The sequence below is a fragment of the Gekko japonicus genome, unplaced genomic scaffold (genome assembly GCF_001447785.1).
Source record: "Gekko japonicus isolate JY-2015 unplaced genomic scaffold, Gekko_japonicus_V1.1 scaffold1485, whole genome shotgun sequence".
NCBI classification, from domain to species: domain Eukaryota; kingdom Metazoa; phylum Chordata; class Lepidosauria; order Squamata; family Gekkonidae; genus Gekko; species Gekko japonicus.
In genome coordinates this window covers 425,833-449,399 of record NW_015173176.1, presented here as the reverse complement: position 1 = coordinate 449,399, position 23,567 = coordinate 425,833, and the positions used below count along the sequence as shown (strand labels likewise).

The 23,567-nt window shown below is 41.9% G+C and overlaps 1 protein-coding gene across 1 annotated transcript in view; it reads left to right on the top strand.

The window, feature by feature from the left end:
• LOC107119936 (guanine nucleotide exchange factor VAV3-like) overlaps nt 1–23,567 on the top strand; it is a 70,050-nt gene that overhangs the window by 7,333 nt on the left and 39,150 nt on the right. Inside the window, exons 2-3 of the mRNA XM_015422563.1 lie at nt 3,168–3,190; nt 6,463–6,508. Coding sequence (XP_015278049.1) covers nt 6,499–6,508 — 10 coding nt within the window. The 5' untranslated portion in view covers nt 3,168–3,190; nt 6,463–6,498. The remainder of the gene's footprint in view (nt 1–3,167; nt 3,191–6,462; nt 6,509–23,567) is intronic.

The window sequence follows — 23,567 nt, the reverse complement described above, 5'->3', positions numbered from 1 at the left end:
ACCTTTTTCTTTTGCATTGTTTTTCTAACTTTGTAATCCTGATACTAGTACATTGTTGGACATTTTATGCTGTCTGATTATACTGTTTCTATTGTATGATTTGCCTTGAGTCTCAGCGAGAAAACAAAGCTAGAAATAAATAAACTTAAAGCTTTGCATTTTAGGGGGGATTCCTCCATGAATTTTAGGAACGGCAATTTAGGTAGTGTTCCATTTGCCCCCCCCAGTTGGAGTAACGAGACGGACAACAGTTTGGATCAAACAAGGGCCACTTTATTAACTATATACAGTTTATTAACCACAAAACGGCAAGGGAACATTTCCTAAGTAGCGGAACAGACAAGGCAGGTGTCAGGCTGACCAGCCTCCTTGTCTAATATGTGGGCGAGCCACCAACCCCGGTCTTGAGCCATTAATCTGGCTCGTGACCAGCAGCCTAGCCACTGGTAGCCTCCCAGGAGCGCCTACCCCTGAAACCATACAGCTTGCAGAGAGGAGCTTACCCAAGAGGTTCCCAGAGGGAATCATCATTCACTGCCCAGGGCCTTACAAACCCGCAGGCCGTTCCTGAAACCCCCCCCGGTTCCCAAAACAAGGAATGGCTTAAGGTGCTCACCATTTTCCGCTTCCTATTAGGAATGGCAATTTAGGTAGTGTTCCATTTGGCCCAGGACTTTGTTTTGGGTTATGGTACTCACTAGTACTGGGTTGTTGTTGTTGTTGTTCAGTCGCACAGTCGAGTCCGACTCTTCGCGACCCCATGGACCAGATCACGTACTGGCACCCCTTTTCAGGGCTCTCCCGACTCCCTGAGAAGTTGTGGAAATTGGCACAACTTTATATAGGAGTACTCACACTTTTTTTTTTACACAAAAAGCGTGACTTTTGCCACAGAAATTTCAGCAGTGCAACATGCATTACTCACTTAATCTAAACACTGCCATATACCTGAATATATCATACTCCATAAATTAAAATGACTTAGTCTCCACATTTGAATTTGTTCGTTTTTTAAAATCCCACTTTTCAGTCAAAAATTACTTCCCAAGTGTCTTATAGCAATTAAAAATGAACACTCCTGTCTGCTAAAATGCAGTGTGATGAGTTCTCAGTCAAAGCAATATTGAAGGGGGCTGGTTGCTCCTTTCTCCCTCTGGCTTTGCTGATGGCAACTGGTAATTGGGTGGAGGGGATCTCTCAGCTGAGCCTAGTTCCAGACAGGATGGTGGGGTGCCTGTCTGCTGGTGCTGCTTCTTGCTGCTCGAAGTTGGTATAGAACAGTTCCTGAATGTGTAATGTTGAAGGCCAGTTCATATATACATGTATGCCCATCATTAGATTACTCACCTCTCATGCTAAACCTAGTGAACCAGCTATGTTGTAAAAAACTGATAAAGATACAAGCAGTAATTTTATATGGGTAATAGTGGCTTTCTAGATTTGTTTGGCTTTCTTCCTTCAAGGAGGCAGACACCCCCCCCATGCTATATCACAGGAAAGAGGTATTGGTTGAGAAACATGTTCAGAATCCCCTTTGGGAGTACAGAGCTAGTTGTACTGTTCCCTGGATCCAGTTCATTGTGTTTAAGTGAATTAATATGAAAACTTTACCTGCCTGCCTGTCTGTTTTGCTTGTCCGCTAAGAAGTTCAGTGCAGCCTCTTAGCTTAAGTCAACAGTCTTTTAAGGTAGGTTAGGCTGAGAGTAACTGGCTGAGAGTGACTGTGAACACTGGTCTCTGAGGTCTCAATCTGATACTCAGATCCTTTCTCCTAAGTAGTATGTGATCTGTGATGGCGCGTTAATGACTGGCTCTTTGATTATCATTCATTAATTCGTTCATTCATTGGACTTGTAGACCACCCTCCCCCTACACAGGGCTGAGGGCAGTTAAACATAATTACAAGTCAGTTAAAAGGTAAGAACAATGGAAACAAAACAATGCAGTTACATAGTTTAGATTCAGATTCCAATTTCTGATGGAGTTTAGACAGTTTACAATCTTCTCCATAAGTGGAGAGGGGAGACAAGGTGGAGGCCAGTCTTAGGGTTGCCAAATTGGACTTACCTCGCCGGCGGGGGACTCTGGGGTGGCTCCTGGAGCGTGCGCGCGTGGAGCGTGCGTGTGCCACATGCACGTCAAAGGGAAGTGACGTCATGACGCTGGGCACGCTGGGGGCGGGGCCACAGCCATTTGAGGGGAAAACATAGAGTTTCCCCCTCAAATGGCTGTGGCCCTTTTTTTTGGCAGCCCTAGCCAGTCTCGATGGAGACCGCTGCTGTCCTCAACCATAGGTCTGGCAGAACATCTCTCTCTTACAGGTCCTGTGGAACTGTACTAGGTCCCACAGGGTGTGGATGTCACTCGTCAGAGAGTTCCACCAGGTCAGTACCAGGGCCGAAAAAGCCTTGGCTCTTGGTGAGGACAGCTGGATGTTTTTCGGGCCAGACACCATTCAGTGCAGCTATTAACATCTGATGGGAAGTTAACAAATGGTGACTCTTCATCTTGTCCTTTTCATGATGCAGTCTGTACTCACTGTTCTGCCCTCCCCCAGTTAAATTTAAGATCGAGTAGATTTTAGCTTAGCATATTTCTTGCTTGAAGGCACACCTATATATTTTCTACATGTGGCATCTGAGTGCAAACTCAATATGACAAATTATTAATGTCCAAATGCAGAAGATCTATATGGATTTTGCATTCTGATATAATATTTTTGGTATCATTTTCACTAGGGAAAAGAAGTTACAACCAGTTCAACTCATGCAAAATTAGTATATCCCACACTGACGTTTGAGTGAAATTGCAATGCAGATTTTAAATTTGGAAAGTATCATTTCTGTGAGTTTCTGCTGTCGTCTTGTCATTGTTTCAGAAAGCTTGAGTTGATAATTTGGAAGACTCCGTATTGCAGAGTTAAGCATAAACTCTAAGCTGTTTATAGCCTAGCTGTTCAGTGCTGTTTAACTTCAGCCAATAAAACTAAGTGAACACAGTTTGCAAAATAACTAGCTGAGCCCTCGGGCTGTTGGAGCATAAAACAGGTATCAGCTAGCAAAACAAAGTAGTTCCGTGTACTCTCACCACACTGCGTAGCTGCAGATTATTGTTGAACAGAGCACAATTTCACTTGCTGATCATGCCAATTTTTACGTTTGTTTCAGAACATGGGACCCTGAAACACGAGGTGAGTGTTCCGTTTTTTTTTAAAAGGCTTGATTTGACATTTCTTTTGTGAATGACTTAAAATGCTCCTTTCTGTATGTATCTACAGTAACATGACAGACTCCTCTGCCTTCCTGCAGTCACAGTTGTGATCACTAAGGAGTTGAAAAATGCAGAGCTTTGAACCCCTTCTGCAAACTTCAGAATTTAAAAGTGAAACAAAGGGCATGTTCTAGTCAAGATCAAACCTTTCCAATTCTCATGCATCTCAACAGGAGGGAGTTAAGCAAATGTGTAATTCTGTCTTTAAAAGTGTTGGGACGTGATGTACTTTACCTTTGTTGGATCATGGTTTAAATTTGTGATGAATGGCAGGCAATTTGTCTAGTTTTATTCAAACTTAAGGCATTTGTACGAAAGTACAGGGGGACTAAGAAAGGCAGTAATTCCAGAGGGATAGCCTATCAAGGCAAAAATAAACAGGAGTTCAGTGGCGCTTGTAAAGACTAGCAGGTTCTCATTCCAGTGTAGGTTTTTTGCAGACTACAGCCTTTGTCAGAGGCAGTTCTGTTTAAATTCAAGATTATGAACCATCGTGTAAATTAGGAGTGGAATTTCCAAACAGATTAACATTTTCATAACATACTAACAACAAGATACATGTATGATCATAATTTGCAGTAGTTCTTAGGATGTTGCTGCAGAAAATGTAGCCAAATCCAGGCTTGGACTGAATTTTTACTGTAAGATTACTTGAATCTTTGCCATGATGCCAACAGACATAACAATGGCAAATGGCATTTTGTACAGTGAGGCCCTGGAAGAGGGGATGGTTTTAAAAATTCAGAGCACCAGTGCATTGATTCTTTCTTACCCCTTTATACAGCTGTGAAATATAGGAGGATGAGAAAAAAGTAGATCACAAAAAGGCTACTTGTGGACCACCCTTTAATCCTCCAATGTTTAATATCCTGCTGTGATTTTGGAGTGTAGTTTTCTTAACTTCGGAAGGGCTTTATGTGAAATTGTAAGTTTAAGGTGTGCTCAGAATTGTGGATTTACTCCTAATTCATTCTTTGGTGAAGTGGCAATATAGAGGTTTTTACTTGGAATTGACAATTAACCTCTGAGTGAATTAAAGTGGTCCTCAGAATTCTGCTTCTTCTGGATCATGAAGGTGAAAGCAGAAATATTCCTTTTTGTCTGCCTTGCGTTATATTCCCTCATGTCCGTAAAGCAGTGTCAGACATCCAGGGATGGAGTCGTTAATACATTAAGAAACAAGCAAACAAACACAAAATAGATAAACAGAGGTGAGATGAGCATGGCCCACCTAGGATTGGGGGCGTTTGCGTTAACCAGTCCTAAGGAAGCCCATAGTCACAGATAATCATTAATAAACCATGAAGGCTGCCCAAGGATTAAGTGACTATTGCTGGGACACTGAGCACTACACCTAATATAGCACTTTGATTGCTAAGACTGAAGGTGGCATTAGGATGTGTTAATTATTACCTACTGGCTCATGTTCAGCAAAGCACAATCGGTGAGTTTGTACAATTATTTATGGTGTCAGTATAGAGGCCAATTGTGGATAGGTGTAAGATTTTTCTTTTTCTTGAGTGGATTGTAATAATCCTTAAGAACTCCAAGAAGCAGGGAAACGTTCCCACTGCCCCAAGTGCCATACCTGTTATATATAGCATAACATTCTCATTGCTTGCATATGGTGTTTGATTCTGCAGTGTTAAACTGAGGGTTGAATCCTACCAACTTTTCTGCTGGAGAAAGAGGAGGACGGGTCCTCTGTGAACAGAGACACACAAACACTTTTGGGATCATGGGACCTACATGAACAAAAGCCATGTGGGACAGGGACAGAAGGCAGGATCCAACCTTGAGAGTATTGAATGTCCCTTATTTCAGCAGCCCAAAGCTAAAGACATCTGTTGAGTCCCTGCTGGATGAGCTGTTCAGGATGAGTTGACCAGCCTCAGGCAACTAATTTTGGAAATACCATTGAAGAGCAGCAAAAATCCATATTTTGTTGGAATTTAAAAACATAGTTCAAAACAGTGTAGAAATTTTTCAGCTGAGCTTAGGAATGGCAAGTGTAGAATTTTTTTATTTTAAAGATGACTAAGTAAGGCTAATTTATGGTACTTTACCCTTCATGGGTGCTATTTGCATTTTATGCCTCAGGAACCAAAATGTCTTAGACAACATCTGGTCCTTACAATCTGCAGGTGAAATTTCGATCTTTAATATCACTATTACTAACATTACAATTCTTAATGTTTACTACTCTTCAATAGCTATTTTGAGAAAGTTACTTACTATATGACATATAACTGCTGTGAAATGTGAAGACTGTATTAGTATTCAACCTGTTTGGTTGAAAGTGCCTCATTCTCACTGAACGCATCCCACATGTTGTCTGAGGTGCAAACATTCCTTTTGCAGTTGCAGCAGACAAAACTGCCAAACCAATTTAGTATGCAAACATATACTAGCTGATGAAGTCACCATTTAGTTTCTGTGATTATAAACTGCTCCCCCCCCCTTTGGTACCAAAATCTTTCTTTTCCTGAATGGCTTCTGCAGGCTGTAGAATGTGGAAATAATAAGGGTCCCATTCTTGCTCAGAATTGCAGCCCATTTCCATAGCTCTAGCAAGCAGGGGTCATTTCGTAGAAAAAGAGCTAGCATAACTCATTAGCATATGCCACACCCCCTGACATCACTGGAAGTGTGTCCTCCCCACAGCTGGCAGCGACCTCCAGCGGGCACCAGCAGGGAGCTCCAGGCCCCGCCCTCCCGCACCTCACCCGGGGGGATGGCGTCCCCCCGCGTCCCCCCCCCAAATGACCCCTGCTAGCAAGGAACTTAAAAGTGAGCAGAAATTACTCTTTATTCTAATTATACTGGCAACAGCTTCCTAAGCTTTTATATGGTCAGGTAGAGCTTTGGTGTAAATGAAAACCAGAGCTTTGAAGTCATACTTCTAAGAAAGAAGCTGGCTTTAGTTGTATGCAAATGATGGTGGGTAGTCCTTCTTTGGGTGAGTACCATCACCTTTGTATGTGGAGATATCTCAGGGTATAATTTCTGTTCTACACTTTAACAACACATATGATGTTTGGGGAACAATATATATGGGAATTGTTTGTGTAAACTAATGGAAATTCTTACTTGAAAGTCAAAAATGTCAACCTTTTTTGCTTGAGACTATCTGGATAGGACTGTATTATGTACAAACTCTAATGTGTTTTTTGTTGTTGTTTTAATACACAGAAACGGCCAAATGGACTTCGAAACAGCTCCAGACATATGGACCCAGGTTTGTTTCATTCTTTTTCTTAGTTAGAACCTTGACTTGTTATAGAAGAATAACAACTTTGTTTTTGCTGTCAGACACAATTTATATAATCTCTTTCTTTGGAAGGACTCAAACTGCCGGTCACAAAACAGCTAAACCACAAGCCAGTATGCTAAGACATAAACTGGCATGCAGTTGATAATATAAATCTATGCTTGTCACAGTGGCATATGTTTAGCAAGTAACAATGTCCTACCAAGCTTAGTACTACAACAAAGAAAGTTGCATATACAGTATTGCATGTCATTTTCTGGATTTATAATGCCATCCTTTGCAGAGTTACACTTTTCTAAGACAATTGACTTCACTGGATTAGGAAGGATGTAACTCTGTTTAGGATGATACCGTTTGAGGCTAAAAATCCACTGCCATATAACATGGCCCAGCCAAAACCCTGCCCAGATGGCACCAGATGATTTTGTTGGCCAGTTTTGTGTTCAATCTGACTGTTGGTGCAGTGCCACCCATTGTATTGCTGGGAAAATCTTATCCTTAATTCTAGGTGTTTTGATGACAGAGCATTGATTAATATGATTGGGACCCTTTCACCTCTGTTATACCTGTTGGCACAAGTCCAAAACCTGCCTTAAAAGGATTGCGTGTCAGGCCTATAATCACTTTCCTCACCATGGTTTCAATGATACAGTCATATGACAAACTTGTGACTAACTGAGCTCCTGGCGTGTTTTTCTTTTCTGTTTTTATAAATGGTGTTCCTACAGCTTGTTTACATACCTAGAAGCCTCTGAGCTTGTTGACTAACCCTTCCTCACCTGATGCTGCTTAAACAAAGCAACTGGTTTTGGCTGTGGAGTCCAATCTTACAATGCACTTTGTTCTCAACTGCTGTTGATTTCCCTGGAGGATTAAGGCAGCAGCTATCTTGAAGTGTGAGTCCCTAGACAGAACAATCTGAAGCTTGTACATTCTTGATTTTTAATCATTCATTAGAGATAATTATTTGAATTCACAGATGGTGAGGACACAGATTCGCATGCAAATTGGTGTTTTTTTTGTTGTTATGATGACTGATTGTGTAGCCAGAACTATGCCATACGTTCCTGACCTGGATAGCCCGATCTCATCAGATCCTGGATGAGAGACTGCAAAGGAAGTCCAGGGTTTTTGTACCAGAGGAAGCCAATGGCAAACAACGTCTCTCGCCTTCAAAACCCCACAGGGTCACCATAAATCAGCTGCGACTTGACAGCAAAAAACAAAACCACCATCGTGACCAGGTCACATTTCCAAATCAGGAAACGGTGATTTATATAAGGAGAGTGGTGTTTTCTCCCACTGGCTGCTTTCCACCCCATAACTCTTCTACCTTTTCTTGTGATTGAAAAGCAGCAGCATGAAAACATGCTATGGGCCTACACAACTTAGTTTTTCCCTTTTTTGTGTGAGTAAACTCCCATGGTCTCTTCTCTTTAGTGTTTCCAAAAGCATTCATAATACTTTACAATAATTGTGTTGAGGTGGTGGTGAGGGGGTTGGTCTTTTTATGAGAACTTTCTCACAGTTAATTACAAAGGATTCCGATTCAAGACAAGTTATGAGTTGTTAAGTGTTTCTTAATGTAGCAACTTGAGAAGGATTTGCATTCAGCTGCAAAATAAGAAAGCGGCTTAGATGACTGCGAAATTTTTCATATCTGCAGGAAAGAAATGAATGATTACGTTGCCGCTCTTTTGCATTGCCACTGTCTTTATTGTTCACTTACTTGGGAGGGTGAAACTCAAATGGTTAAAATACCTTAACTAATCATTCCCTTAAGAAATAAAGTAAAACGTCAGTTTATGGAACATCTTGGAAGAAAAATAGCTGACGTTGCCTTACTGTGCTTTTGAATGTTCATTTTCAAAACTGAGGTGGGAGAGTAATTTTTAGATGGGACATCCAGTAAAGCTAAGGTAAAGGCTTAACTACAGGCCAAACTAGGCTCTGCATTTTTTTAAAGGTTCCATGGACTTGACTCTATCTTTCTGAAGCCACATAGCACCAGACTGTATGTTTTAAAATAAAGGCCAGCCTGATGGCACTGGGAACCGCAGTGCAAGGGGGAGGGTGGGGCTCTTGCTTTTCCTTCCACACATTTTCCTAACTAATGCATGTGGAGCAGCCAAAAAGGGGGAAATAACCCCCCCCGCTCTGTTTTGGTTGGTAAAATGGCTGAGAGGGGAAAGCAAGAACCCCTCCCCCCATGTCACAGTTTTCAGCTCAGTTGGGTTCGTCTTTATTTTTCAACAGACTTTAAAAATGTAACATCTAATCTGGCCCTATGTACTGTATTTTTCCTGAAGTACATCTCTGGTTGGGTCACTAATGTGGTCTAGGTACATGGGGTCCCTCATTTGGATGTGTGTACATATACAGCCCTCAACAGGGCAAGTAGCAGCTCCCTTGGGCCGCTTCAGGTCAGGAAAACAGGATGGAGGTGCCCAAGTCCCCTTTCTCTGGTTGCCACAATTCTGATCCAGATTGGGCTGCCACATGCCTGGGAACTATGGAGCTCCCAGAACAAATGTGTGACCTGTACATAATGTGCAAATGGGCTCCAGTATAGATCTTTTGTGCTGGCTTCTAAGTTTGTTTCTACATCAGACCTGCCTTCTAGCAAGGACATACACAATTTCTTTTTTGAGGTTTGGTTACTTTTGATTTTTAAAATGTGTTCATTTCTTCTTCTTTTTGTTATTACCCTCTCCTTTTTGTTGTTATTTTAATTATCATTGGTTCTCTACTGTGGCTGGATCTGAAGCTCGACCAGGCTGTAGCTGGATCTGAAGCTGCTGCCCTAGCTAGAAAGAGTGCTGGTCATCCCTCCTGTCCCTTGTGGTTCTTCAGACCCTCTTTCTCACATCTCCATGACACTGTGCCTCAACGCACTCTGGGAAGTATCGTCCCAGGGTGCCTGAAAATAAATGTAGAACCCTCGTACTACATTTCCCAGGGTACACTCAGGCACCAGAAGGAGCAGGGATACGATTTGCTATTTGCCAACCTTCTATCTTACCTGGCTGGGCCAGCAGCAGTGGCTCCGGCCCAAGCCCTAGCCATCTCAGTATAGGGCAGAGGTAGGAAACTTGGCATGTCAGTTGCATTATCTCCTCCCCCCTCTGGCCTCTGTGAACAGAGGAATGGAAGCCAGAATAACAAAAAAGATCTGTATATTAAACAGTATTGCTGGTTTTTTTAAAAATGTGGATTTATTATAAATACACTAATGAAAGTGCAGTTTCCCCAACTACATTCTGTATAGCAAATGCAAAAGCTGGGGCAAAAACATGTAGGACTGGGTTGGGAGAGAATGAAAGGAACAGAAGAGGTTGAATGTACCTTTAATTTTAGTCTAAAAAGGACCTTAAAGCCTTTGAAAGGAGGTCGCTGAGGAGCTTACGGCTGGCGGCCACCAGCAGGAGAACTAAAAGAAACCCTGAGGGTTTTCAGAGGAAGTGCTAAGAAGCGAAATCACATCTGCTCTTCGCACTTCTAGGTAATGTGCAAAGAGGAATCTGTCAAGGTTCCCTAGTGGGGGTATGTACAGACTGCATCCCCTTCTGGAGCGCCTGATGAGTCTTTCTGTGAGGAAAATGTCGGGGATTCTCCTTGGCATGAAACAACAACAGCAGATGGAGGGAGCCAAACCAGTGCAATCGAGATCAGATGGCAGACATTTTCTTTTTTTCTCTGTGAATAGCAGCTGTGGAGGAAGGTGCCATTTTTTTCTCCTCAAGAGGAGGAGCTGATGTCTGACTTGCTGGAGAAAACTGATCTTTCAACCGCTTGTCTGGTTTGGCACAAAATGAGTTTCTGCTTGTTTTGCATGGGAATAGCTAGGAGGCACCCTTCTGTGGCTTCCTTACATTTTTGTTGTGCATATGTTACGGTTTGGGTAGGGTTAGTTGTGATCTGCTGACTTGACTCAAAAGCATATGGTTAAGATTTCTTCATTAGTTTCCTCATTAGTTTACTAGAAACCTCAAAACAATGGCTCGTTTGTTAAGTCTAGTGTTCGCAGACATAAGAACATTAGTAGCATTGTTCTCAGGAATCGTTGCAGATGAACAGAGAAATTTGTTCTGTGGCAATGTGCTGTGAGTCTGCTTTCTGAGTATTAAAATATCTGAGCTCATACATATATACAGTCTTCTATGCTGGGCCCCTAGTGACTATTGTTGGATTGGATAAAACATAGATTGTAGCTTTTACCAGGTAGAGGGGCTGCTAGTGAACTGCTAAATTTAACTTAAATATATTGCAAGCATAAGGTTCTGAATTCTGCATCTAAATTTGGCCCTGTTACATTTTGCCAGGTGAAGAACGGTGTGCAAGGGCACTGTTTGGACACTTTCATTAACAGAAAATGGTCCTTCAGGGAAGGCCAAACCCCAGCAGCCTCCCACTCTCCAGATATCCCCAAAGGGCTTTGGTTTCCAAATAAAGGGCTTGGCTTCCATTGCTTGCTCTTGTCATCAGTTAGGGTTAGATTATATGAAACATGGGGGACCTGGCTGTGTGAGCTTGCAACATGATTTATGACAGCAGATCAGGAAGTTTTGGGAAGGAGCGTAGACAGTTGCTCTGTGGTAGCCTATTTATTTATTACATTCATTTATACCATACCTTTCTCTCTTGGGGACTCAAAGTGGCTTACATCATTCTCCTTTACCTCATTCAATCTAAGGGTTGGCTTCCTTCTGAATAAATATGAAATATTGTTAATACGTCTAGCTACGTGTGTACCTTCCTAACCATCAGCTTAGCCTGTTTTGTATTTTTTTGTCTAATGCCAAAGGGTTATATATAAACATAAACTTCACAGCCACCATTGTCTTTGTGCCTCATGCACTTTAATTCCCTCAACATTTTCATAGTTGGATTGTCTCATAAGGGTTGCAAAATATGACCACCCATAACTATTCTGAGCCCTTCAGTTTACCAGTTATCTTTTGCTTCTCAGTTATTGCAAATGGGGTGACTCAACCACAGCAATTAATCGCTCTGTGGTTTCTCCATCTGATGTGTTCCTTTTCTATCAAACAACTTGTTTAATGCTTGCAAGTATAATTTTAACTTGAGTGGTAGTGCCAAATATGGTGCCTCTCCCTGAAGGAATTCCTCAACTCTCCGTTGCAGGGCAAGAATCAGCTTGCCTCATTCCTGCAGACATCTTCATTCCTGCAGACATCTTTTCCCCATATGTGTTATGGCCAAATGTTTTGCTTGGGTGATTTGTGTTGGGTTCAAGCCATGGTCTAATTTAGTTCAGTTGATTGTTGGTGGCAAGATCCAGATTCTTTAAAGATGCATGCTATTTTAAGTGTCAAGTTTTGTTCCTATTTATTCATCTTAAACTTTTAACAGTTTGGGATTTAGAAACTGGCAGACTGAATCTGTGATATTTGGGCATGCCTAAATTCATTCATATTTCATGCACATAACTTTGCTTTGGATTGGGCTGACAATCATCCTGATCATTCTTGTTGTTAGACCCAGATTTTTTCAAGTCGAAGATGGGTCAGGGTGAAGTCAGGCTCAACAACAAAGACCACTGAGCAACCTCTTATGATGGTATGATACCATGGCCCTGTTCCTATTAGAAAGCTTTCACACTGGTTCATCTAGAGCTTGGTGGTGATGCACTGGTTGAATTCTTGTCTGACATTTTTCAACCTCTGCATCAATTGTGGGCTTAAATCCTGATCTGTGATCTGTATTTTCCCCCTCTACAAATTAGTTTAGCTCTGGGATTCTCAAATTATTTTGCAAGTGTTCTGTTAGGCACAATGGGCTGGGTTCAGACTAAATATTCTATTAATGGGAGGAGCTGCTGTCAACACAGTGGAATTTCTTTGGCCCCCTCCCCTGCATCCCATGGCTCTCCCTGAAATGCTGCGCCAATGCAACAGGGGCCATTTTGGGGGAGCTCAGTTGGCTGCAGTAGAAGGGGACAGGAAAAAAGTTATGTTCACATGGGAAGATCCAGTTATGGATCTCCAGTGTCCTTTGGTTTTGCCTTTAAAAGGAGCCAGACTGGTTTTTAGGTTGGGGAAAGCTGACCCGTCCTTTGAAGACTAGTTCTGGTTGCTGCTTCTGAAGGAACTGAGCTTCACAGATCCATTCCACATTGTAAAAGAAATCAAAAACTTATCTAAACGTTAGTAACACAAAATTTTGTTGGATGTTCATATTCTAAACTTTGCATTCCATAAGACTCCATTATGATTTTATTTGTTGGTCTTTGACCACAATTTCTTGACATTTCTGGTCTACTCACCTGAAACCTGAAGTGTTACAATCCACAGACTTGAACTTGGGACTCGCATATAGAAGCCCGGCTTCCTGTCCATTGCCCTTCATTAACATTGTGTATTTCATTAATATTCATAAATTACCATGACTGTTTAATTATCAGAATGTTTACGAGAAACCTAACTAAGGGATCAATCACTGACATATCCTGAAGAGTCACTGAATTTTAGCATAAATGTAAAGGGGGTGATCCCCCTCTGCAAAAGTGACTCATTCATTTAAGTCAATCGTAGTTTAACCACTGCTATCAAGTATAGCTCACACAAAGCCTTGTACATCTACTGAAGACTCTATGTTCCTGCCTCTCTTTGGGGGAGGAGAATAGTACAGCTTAGTGAATTTGCTGAAGGTGTTTTATAGAAGTGCATATATGTTCTGCCCTGGAGGATGAAAAAGAGGGAATGAAGGCCCAACCCCTAAAAAACCTGTTAATCTGCTGTGAGAATGATATGTTTGTCCTCGAAGCACCTGTTGTGTATATCTTTGATTGCTTCTCTCCACCCTGAAGGTGTGTACTAGCATTTGGTAAAGATGCCTTTAGTGACATAGGAGTTCTTTTCAGGTGTGATATACTGCATAAACATGAGGTCTGTGTGTGTGTGTGTTGCTGAAGTTTGGAGAGAATCATAAATAGGGAATCACTTGCATGAGTGTTGTTTGTCTTTTTAATAGTCCTCCTGCTTTTCTTTTCTTTTTTAAGTACCCATAGGTACACTTTTTTTTTAATAATCTACAACAAACAAATCTACACACTACAAACAGACACTCTACTACACATAACATATATACCAAGAGTGCAGTTACATTATATGCTTATATGCAATTACTTAATTAATAAAAATGCTATATCAAACACTTTCCATTCTTCTATCTTCTGTGTTCTCAAGTCCATTGCGCTATCATTGCCTAATCTTCTATTACATTTGCATTATACCAATCATAAAACTTTTTCCATGTTTTTTGAAATGTCCACTCTTTACTTAATCTCATTTCTAGAGTCAGTTTATCATTTTCTGCTGTTTCAAAAAGTTTATTCACAAACTCCTGTTTCGTTGGTATCACCATAGTTTTCCAATATTTGGCATATAAGATTCTTGCAGCTGTCATCATATAAACAGTCAAATACCTATTCTCTTTTTCATAATCATTTGGAAATATATTCAACAGCAAGACCTGTCCTCCTGCTTTTCTGATAGTTTTCTTTTTATAAAACTATACCATGAATATCCCGAGACATGTGGCAAAATAAAAACAAATGATATTCACGCTAGAGAATAAGTGTCCAAATATTTTACTTTATTTTATTTAGTGTATTTAATTCCACTTTTCTCCCCAGTGGGGACCCAAAGCAGCTTCAGGAGGGGCTGTGGGTTAGTGGTAGAGCATCTGCTTGGCAGTCCTCCCCTCTCCAGGTAAATATCAGGTAGTAGGTGACATGGAAGACTTCTGCCTGAGACCCTGGAGAGCCACTGCCAGTCTGAGTAGACCGTGCTGACCTTAATGGACCAAGGGATAAGGCCGTATCAGGCAGCTTCATGTGTTTGTGTGTACAATAATATAATATGATTTAAACAAATTTAAATAAAATTTGGTGTGAAACCAAACAAAATAGCATTTCCAGGAGAATATTTCCACCATATTTGTCTTGGGTATGCATTTTAGAAGTGATTATACTGTGCATGCTTGCCTGCTGCTCTTGTCCCTAGGGGTCTGCAGCAGTATGATCATGTCCTGACCCATCGAAGGTTTTCTGAATTGTAACGCTTTCTCTTCCATAAATCAATGTACTGTTTTATAGGCAACAGTGATTCAGATCTGCCCTGAGATCTCTGTCTTTTGCCATTCATCTTCTGGAATTTTTCAACTTTTTCTGTGTTGTCTTAAAGCTGTTCTTAGTCTTACTCAGGGCATCTATTCTATATGCATGTAGGTGGGAGCAGGATAGTACCTGTTGGCCACACCCTCGGACAGCCACATGTACAGGCAAATGTCTACAGTGAGCCCTATGAGAATATGAGTGTATACATGTACAAAGTACAGTACCATCCTAAGTTACACCCTTCTAAGTTCATTGAACTGAAATGGTATAACTCTGCTTAGGATGGTAGTTTAACTTCCCAGTTTTCCAGTTACAAAACTGTTCATTCTGCTTACTCACCTTTTGTTGTGTGGGACCCCTGTTGTAGCTTGGCCATTTGCCTGATGGCATTCTCAGTGAGTTTCAGGTGAACCAGTGCCTGGATAGGAGAGTTCTGGGAAACCCTTGTGGATGTCCGGTTCCACAAGGGTTTCCGAGTACTCTCCTATCTAGGCCCTGGCTCAGTCCAAAACTTCTGAGAATGCCTTAGGGGAAGAGTGGAACAGAGATACAAATAAATAAATGTGGATCCAGAAAAAGATTGGCCAAGTAGGCATTAGCACTTTTTCATGATAGAGGGTCAAGAGCCACAATAAGTTTAAGATTAGCAGCGCTGATAAAAATACCCTAATGCAGACACACTTGCTATTCTGCAGATAAAATTAAAGGTTTTGTTCTGTACAGCAAGCACAGTTTTATGTCACATAATTACATTTAAAGTTTGTCTTAATATTAATCTTTTACACAGGTCACTGAATTCCATAATAACTTTAAACAAAATACTGGAAACCGCTCTCCATTCTCACTAATATCTTAGGTTATTCTTTAACTTTAAGCCCCTTCTTAAGAATGGCTTCTTTCCTCCACTCACCTGGAGTGCAAGCCTATATGCCTGACACTGTTGTTGAGTTTTATTTCAGCTGAATTTGACAGGAACAAACTGTGTGAAATATGATAGTTTGAACAATTGTGTGAACAAAGGTCTAGCAGAGATGAGTCACAGCTCTCAAAACACGGCAACAGCTGATCCAGCCCTTTGCAGCTCTACTTGTAAAAACTACAATGCATGACAGAACCTTGAGGCTAGACTACTTTTTGTAAAGAAATTTTCCATTTAGCTTTAACTATACCAATAAAAAGGCAGGGATAATAAACTTCAGATTCAGAAAAGGGAAGTTATAACAGCCCTGTTGAGGTGATCCTTTGTGAATACAACGCATGCATATAGAAGAGAGCAGCACTGTGCATGCTGGCCTGCCCCTAATCTCCATGGCTTCAGCAGAAGGTCTGAACAGAGCCCTTTATGCATACAAGTCTGCATAAACAGGCTCAGTACATGCATTCAGAAACCCTGCAGATTCTGTACATAAACACCTGTACATGTGCATGCAGGCATCCTTGCATATGCACACATATTTTGGCTGCTTTTGCCCAGAAATATATGTTGGGAAGAGCAGTCTCAGCAGTCTGCTCAACATTTATTAGAATACAGTGAGTCCCAGTGAGTGCTCTGGCCCATCAGTAATTGCCAGTAGGGTACAGACGGTTGATGGATCTCCAGCTATTTCTGGGGAAAGGGATGGTAGGTGGCCAAGGAACAAGGCAGGCTGCTCTCCTTCTCCCTATTCCTTTCTTTCCTGCTTATGTATCCTTCCTCTGCTTCTCTTCTCCACTCTCTTTCTCTTTCCTCCTCCTCTAACTACTCAACTGCTCAGCTTCCTTTCTCTGCTCATCTCTGGGCTCAATTCAAAGCACTGGAGCTAACTGTCTAGGTAGCTAAGGGTAGCCTTTACTTGCATGACCTGTTCATCATTTAAGATCTTCATGCAAGGCTAGTATCCACTATGTATCCTTGCATTTTGGAGGGGAGATAGCTGGCTGGTGGAGAGAAAACCTTTTCTGTGGTGACTTCCATATTTGGAACTCTCTCCTTATGTATTTGAGGTACCATATTTGTTAGCCTTTAGGTCAGGAGAAGATCCTTGCCTCTTTTACCACATTGCTGTTCTTTGCCTAATAAAGGATGAGGTAGAGCATGGATGCCACTCAATGGTTCAGAAGCTAAAGGGCACATCTTATAGAGGTACAGAGAATGGCTTGTACTCACTCTTGCCTGTCTCTCCAGCACTGCTCTGTTCTCTGCTCCCAGAAGACTAGAGGAAAGACCACAGTATGTCAGGAGGAGAGCTGCATATGTATACGCAGGACTTTGGACCTGATTAATTCCTTACTTTGTGGTGCTTTAAAGAACCTTAGTCATGTGGAAGCTGCATTTCTGTGAGTGCTCCCATGTGGCTCAGTAACATTTAAATGACCCAGCCATGCGAACGAGAGCTAGTTGTGGGGTCTTTATCATCGAATTGGCTCCTTCACCAAGTGGGGGTGCTAATTCAATGGAAAAGATCTATGTAGTTGGTCCATTTAGTATGGATGGATAAACAGTATAAGAGCCAGCTGAAATTAAATCCAACGAAGGTGGAGGACCTGTACCTGAGCCATGGGGATCTGGGATCAGGAATCCATCTCCCAACCATTGGTGGGGTGCTGCTAACACTGGCACCAAGGGTGATGAGCAATCTTGGATGCCTCACTTTCTATGGAGGCCCTGGTCACCACTGTTGCCAGCCTTTTATCATCTGCAGCTGGTCAGGCAACTGGCTACCTATCTCACCTCCTGGGTCACTTGACTATGGTGATCTACATGATGGTCAATTCCAGGTTAGATTACTGTAACTCAGTCTACATGTGGCTGCCCTTGAACATGACCCAGAAAGTGCAAAATGTGACAGCTCGCTTATTGACTGTGTTGTCTGTGGGAGCACGTATTCATCTGGTGTTAATGCCAACTGCACTGGCTGCCAATCGAGTACTGGATCCAGTTCAAGGTTATAGTAATGACCTTCAAAGCCCTACGTGGCCAGGGATCAACATTCCTATGGGACTGACTCTCCCCATATGTGCCCCGAACAGCTTTATGCTCAGCTGCGCAACACCTTCTGGTAGTCCCTGGCCTGCACGACAAGGGCCAGGGCTTTTTCTGCCATGGCCCAGTGGAACATGTTCCCACTAGAAATGGGAAGGATTTATTTACAGTTCCGCAGGGCCTGTAAAATGGAGCTGTTCCGCCAGGCATTTGGCTGAGGCAGTGGATGTCTAATCCATCTCGGCCTCCCGTGCTCACACTGCTCACATGGTTTGTACTGCTGCAGTGCTATAATGCCCATTCTGACTTGCCCTGCTTAAGAGAACAACAAGACATTATCTGGCAGTGGGTAGCTACTTATGACCATCTTAACTAGCTTCCTTCAGAAGGCACCTGAACTCCCGGAATAGTTACCATCTTTAGATCTGATTAGAAATATTATTGTTAGTTGTTAATTGGATTGTTTTAATTATTGTATGTATTCAACTGACCAGCTGTGACCTGCCCTGAGCCCGTTTATGGGGGAGGGCAGGATATAAAATGAATATACATACGTACATACATATACTAGGCATATTGGAGCCACATTCCAGTGAGCATTACCTATGCAAGAGTGATAACCTTTTAAATGCCCCCACATATACTCCCCATTATTAGGCAACCAGTATTTTACCCATTCCCACAATTAGGAATTAGGAATTGGTTGTTCTTCTATCTCATGGGAAAGAAGCAGCCATAATACTCTGAACTGCAAGGAGCTGCAAGAGAACACAGGCACAGGAGAGGCTCACTGTTTATCTATGAGAGCTTCTTGGATAATTACACAGCAGGAAGATCCCAAATTTGGGCAGCAGCATGGTCTGAGATTAAATTTAATCTAGTCTTGCTGGTGGCATGATGTAGAGGTTGTTCGTTAATTAAAGACTTGGCAGGTGTTCATTTAATCATTTTGTGAGGCATTATAATTGTAGCCATAATAACTTTATTAATCAGTTGTTAAATGCTACATTTTTTAAAAATCTCCCAATTTTATAATCTGCGCATGAAAGAGTCACTTCTCTCTTTAGTGGGGATTGAACAGCAAGGCTCTTCAGTCAAGGCTTGTATTGTGAAGCTGTTATTATTTTTAAAAAGGATATCTCCAGCTTTTATTACTCCATTATGAAGTATTAAATTATTAATGTGACACTGTCAAGTGTAATTAACAAATTTATTCTTTGTTGCTTTCCTATTGTGCATTCTTATCAGCACCCCTCTTTCCCATCTACAGCTGTTTTCATGATGGCAGCTAAGAGTCTCCTAAGCAAAGAGGCTGATAAGACAACACATTGTTTTTGGAATGCTCCAGTTATGAAATTAAATTCCTTCACTTTGTTTTCTTTATGAAACTTGCAAAGTGCAGGGCTGGAAGAAGGGAGGGTATTTGTTTTTCTCTTGCCAGAAAGAAATATGGAACTAACTACAAGTGGGGGTCCCTTGAAAAAGTGCAGTTCCCCATCTCTCTCTGCCTCTTGCTTTTCCTCTTTGCCCCCCCCAGCAGTGTCTGCAGCCTCGTTTCTTTCCTTTTCTTCATGCCACCTATCTACCTAACGACCTTTTTCAGTTTCCCTCCCCTGTCCTTTTCCTCTTCTGGCTTCCCCCTAGCAGTGTCTGCAGCCTCTTTTCTTTCCTTTTCTCCATGCCACCTATCTACCTAACGACCTTTTCCGGTTTCCCTCCCCTGTCCTTTTCCTCTTCTCTTTTTGTTCCTCTGCCCTTCCTCCTTCCTTCCCTCTTATTTTACCTTTTCTAGTGTTGTGTTTCTCCTCCCCCACTCATGCTGACACTCACCAAAGCTTAGAAGCCTTTGCAGTGCTGGTTGGGGGTTGCTTGCTACCAAGATCTCACAATGTAGTCTCAAGATATCTTGACATATTATTTTCTTAAAGAAACAGATATTGTTTCTGGGATTTTGGGTTCTTTTAAACCGCAGAACATATTTTTTTTAACAGTTCATATGTTTCAGCATACCTGAACCTTTCCCCAGACTTCGAAAAATCCCCCCTACCAATATATGGCCCCATTGTGCAGTTTTGTTAATCCGCACTCTGAGGCCATTGATCAGAATTAAATATAATGATACAGTATTATGGATAAGTAAGGATTTTTAATAAATAAATACGTGTGAATTAAAATGTCAAAATGACAATGAGTTTCTAGAAATAATGTGGATTTTAGTGATAGATTTGTGTGTCCTGCAGAATGAGGTTTTAACATGGTTAAAACAAATCTGTGTTCATGTGAAAGGAATGTAAATGTTTGCCAGCTGAAGATTATGAATTATATTGTACGCATGTAAATGGAACTGTAGGTGGGAGAGAACAAATATGTCTTCCATATGCCACTTGAAGATTTCACATTTATGCAAGTGACATGCATGAACATTAAAATAATGCAACCATATAGAAGTTCCATTATTTTGTGTGGTAATGCATGTCGCATCATGCTGAAGTGTATGTTAAAATAGAGGGGGATCTGCTTGAGCAGAAATTTGTTTTACAACTCCAAGCAACTTCATTTGAAAATCATTTCGATGAAAATCTGTGGGACTTTCACCTAGTACATTTGTGACTGGGGTTCTAGGGACAAACCTGTATTCTGTTTTAAGAGAGGCCATGCCTCCCCAGTATTTCTTATGGCAACAAAGTCCTGATATTAGTAACAGAATACTATCGCAAATGTGCTGAATTCAAGATCTTCCTTTGCCTCGAACGTTCCAATTTCAATCTAGGTTCAGCTGTTACAGGCCAATGTGCATTTTTAATGGTTCCTGTTTGCCTTACCAATCGTTGTTAAATTTCTACTATGCAAATTCTCAGTTAACTGAAGGCCCTCTAGAGATCTTTCAAGGTTAATACCTGTAAAGGCAAATGACAACATTTGATAAGGCATAAAGAGACAAATCTTCCTCTGATTCACAGTTTTTCTAACACCTGCAATTAAAATAGGAGACATATCTAATAAACGTTGCTAATGAAATGAGAGGTGTGATTCAATGTATGCACAATACCAAAATTGCAATTGTAATATCCAGAGCAATTGTGTTTTACTTCCATCTCCAATAAAACATACACATTTTAATCAGGAAGGGGAGGCCCTTTAGTATTTTTATTATTAGCTAGGTGCGATTACAAAACCCTATTAGCTTGGATTTCACTAGTTTATATGTTGTAACATTAGTATGCTTGTCCAAAGGAGGATTTCCAGATCTCGGGCTCCTGGAAGGATCAACTTATGGGGCTTCAACATTCTTTTCTTAGTATCAGTGCTCCCCAAATATACTAGGAACAGGAAGGAGAATTCTGTCTCTATTCCTTGCATCCTGAGCAAAGTTCTGCATAATTTGACAGAAAATTGACATGTGCCAATAGCTGTGCTAGAGGAACATCCTATATATCTTGTGCACTGATGACATGGTTGCATTGCAGTTGGGCTGCTTCATTCATTATGTTTTTAGCTTTCCATTGTAACCATAGTCCTCATGTCATGTGATCAAGGTTTAAAGTTGTTTCTGAGCTATACAGCTTCAGATAGGGGCTCACGTGAATTAAAGTTCCTCTGTTCAGAAAGTCTGCACACAAAGCTTGGCTTGTCACAGAGAAGGCTATGGAGGGTATGGTATTAAGCAGCATGTAACATTAAGTATAGACCAAAGCCATATTGCTATTTAGGATGGTGTTTGTGACAACTAAACCAAAGATTTAAGTGGACACCTAAAATGTAATTTGTGAATAAAGGCGTGTTTGGAAATGTATGAATAATGACTTCAGTCAACTCAGTGATAGGGTTGCCATAACGGGGGCAGGGTTTTCCCCACTTTTGGGGGTTCCGATCCACTGCCGGCCAGCTGGCCGGCGGGGGAGCCCTGCCCCCGAAGAGCCCTCTTGTGCCTGGCATGTCCTTTGGGTAAAAATTCTGTGGTAACCATAGAAGACCCCAGGAGCCAGGCTGGAGCCCCCCCACTGGAATGCAGGTAAGACCTGGCAAACCTACTCAGTGAGTGTTTTTCCTTTTGTCTAGATGTTAAGCTGCATTGTTAGATGTTGTTGGCTATGTTTGTTTATTTGGGCCAATTGATTTTTATATTGCCCCAGAGCCATAAGGTTCTTGAAGTAGTGTACAGAAAGTAGAAAACAGTTAAATCACAACCATGATGATAAGCTACATTGAAACAAAAATATAGCAGTTGCTCCTTCAAAATACCTTATTTCAGAAAGCTGGCTCATATTGAACAGAGTTTCAGATGACATTAATATCAGGGCATGTTTATATGGGAGTTCTAGAGTTGGAAGAGACCTCATAGGCCACCTGATCTAACCTCTTGCTCAGTGTGGGTAATCCAAAACTAGAACATTCCTGAGAAATGGCTGCTAAAAGGCCTCTAGCAAGGGTGGTTCTATTACTGAACTGCTGTTTGCGAGTTTCTCCTCAAATTCAATGAAAATTACTCTCTTGTAATTTAAAATCCATGAGATCTAATCTTTTCTCTAGAGCAGCAGAAAACAAGTCTTTGCCTTCTTCAACGTAACAGCTCTTTAGTCATTTGAAGAGAATGATCATGTCTCCCCTTATTATTCCCTTCTGCAGGCTAAAAATAACCTTTGTAAAACTTGCATTTTTGGACCCTTGCCAAAGTTCATTGCCCTGCTACAAAACCAAGCACAGTAGGGTTTGAGATCGGGTTGCCAACTCTCCCCTGGCGATCAGCAGGGGATGCGGGGTATGGTTGCCAGATCCAGGTTAGGAAGCGCCTGGAGATTTGAGGATGGAGCCTGAGGAGTACAGGGACCTTAGTGGCATACAATGCCATAGACTCCACCCTCCAAAGCATCCATTTTCTCTAGGAGAACTAATCTCTGTAGTCTGGAGATGAGCTGTAAGTCTGAGGGATTCCTGGGTCCCACCTGGATGCTAAAATCCCTGGTTGGAGATCAGAGCCATATTTGTGCCCTGCAGTCCCTCCTTTGTTCTCTTCACATAGGCTGCAGTCACACACGCCAGTTGAAGCGGAGGGGAAGTGTGGCTATTCCCTCCGGAGTAATTTGACCCGCAGTTGCAAGATCACACCTCACTTCGTAGCTGTGGGCTCAGCCCGTCACTGTGTGATCAGACACAACTGCAGGGGGGAAAACGCGAGGGGGGGGGGGGGGGAAACAACAGCACCGAGCCAGGATGGCCTGATCAGACCTTCCCGATGGCATGCATGCGTGCTTGTGTGATCAGACAGGGGAAAGTCTATCCATGGCCCATCGAGACATGTTTACTACCGAATTTTCCCTGGTGTCCTTTTACTCCACTTCTGCAGCGGAGCAGCACAGGTTGCCAACAACTGCAGGACGCTTCCCAGATGTTGCTGTCTGATTGCGCCCTTTAGATCTGTTGGGCATTTGTGCCTGTGTCAGATCTACTGTCACATGTGATCACAGCCCTAGTTACATGTAGAAAGTGGTAATGTGAGCCCTGTGGTTTCTGCAGTAAAGACTTACTTTATTAAATATTAGCCTGATCCCTTGCTACGTTATAAAAGGGAAGATGGTAGTGTAAGAAATGAAGTGAGACAAATGTCCTTTTTTCCCTGTACTGCAGGACCTCTCTCTAGACCACATTGGTGGTTCTGACCTGAGGTGCTAGGATCACCAGGCTGCTTGATGAGCTCACTCTGGAGCAGGCCACATAGAACTGTCCATTTAAGAAGCAGTCATCATTTAAGAAGCAGGGGTCATATTTCTCAGAAATCAAGGGGGGGGGGTTGATGTCATGGTATGAATGCACTCCCCTTATTTTGGGTTTCTTGGTGAAGGGGTTTGGCCTGGGCATTGAATTGGCGGGGAAGGCATGCCCCCCCCCTTTTCAAAATTGCCTCTCCTTTTTGTTTCATTTTAGAA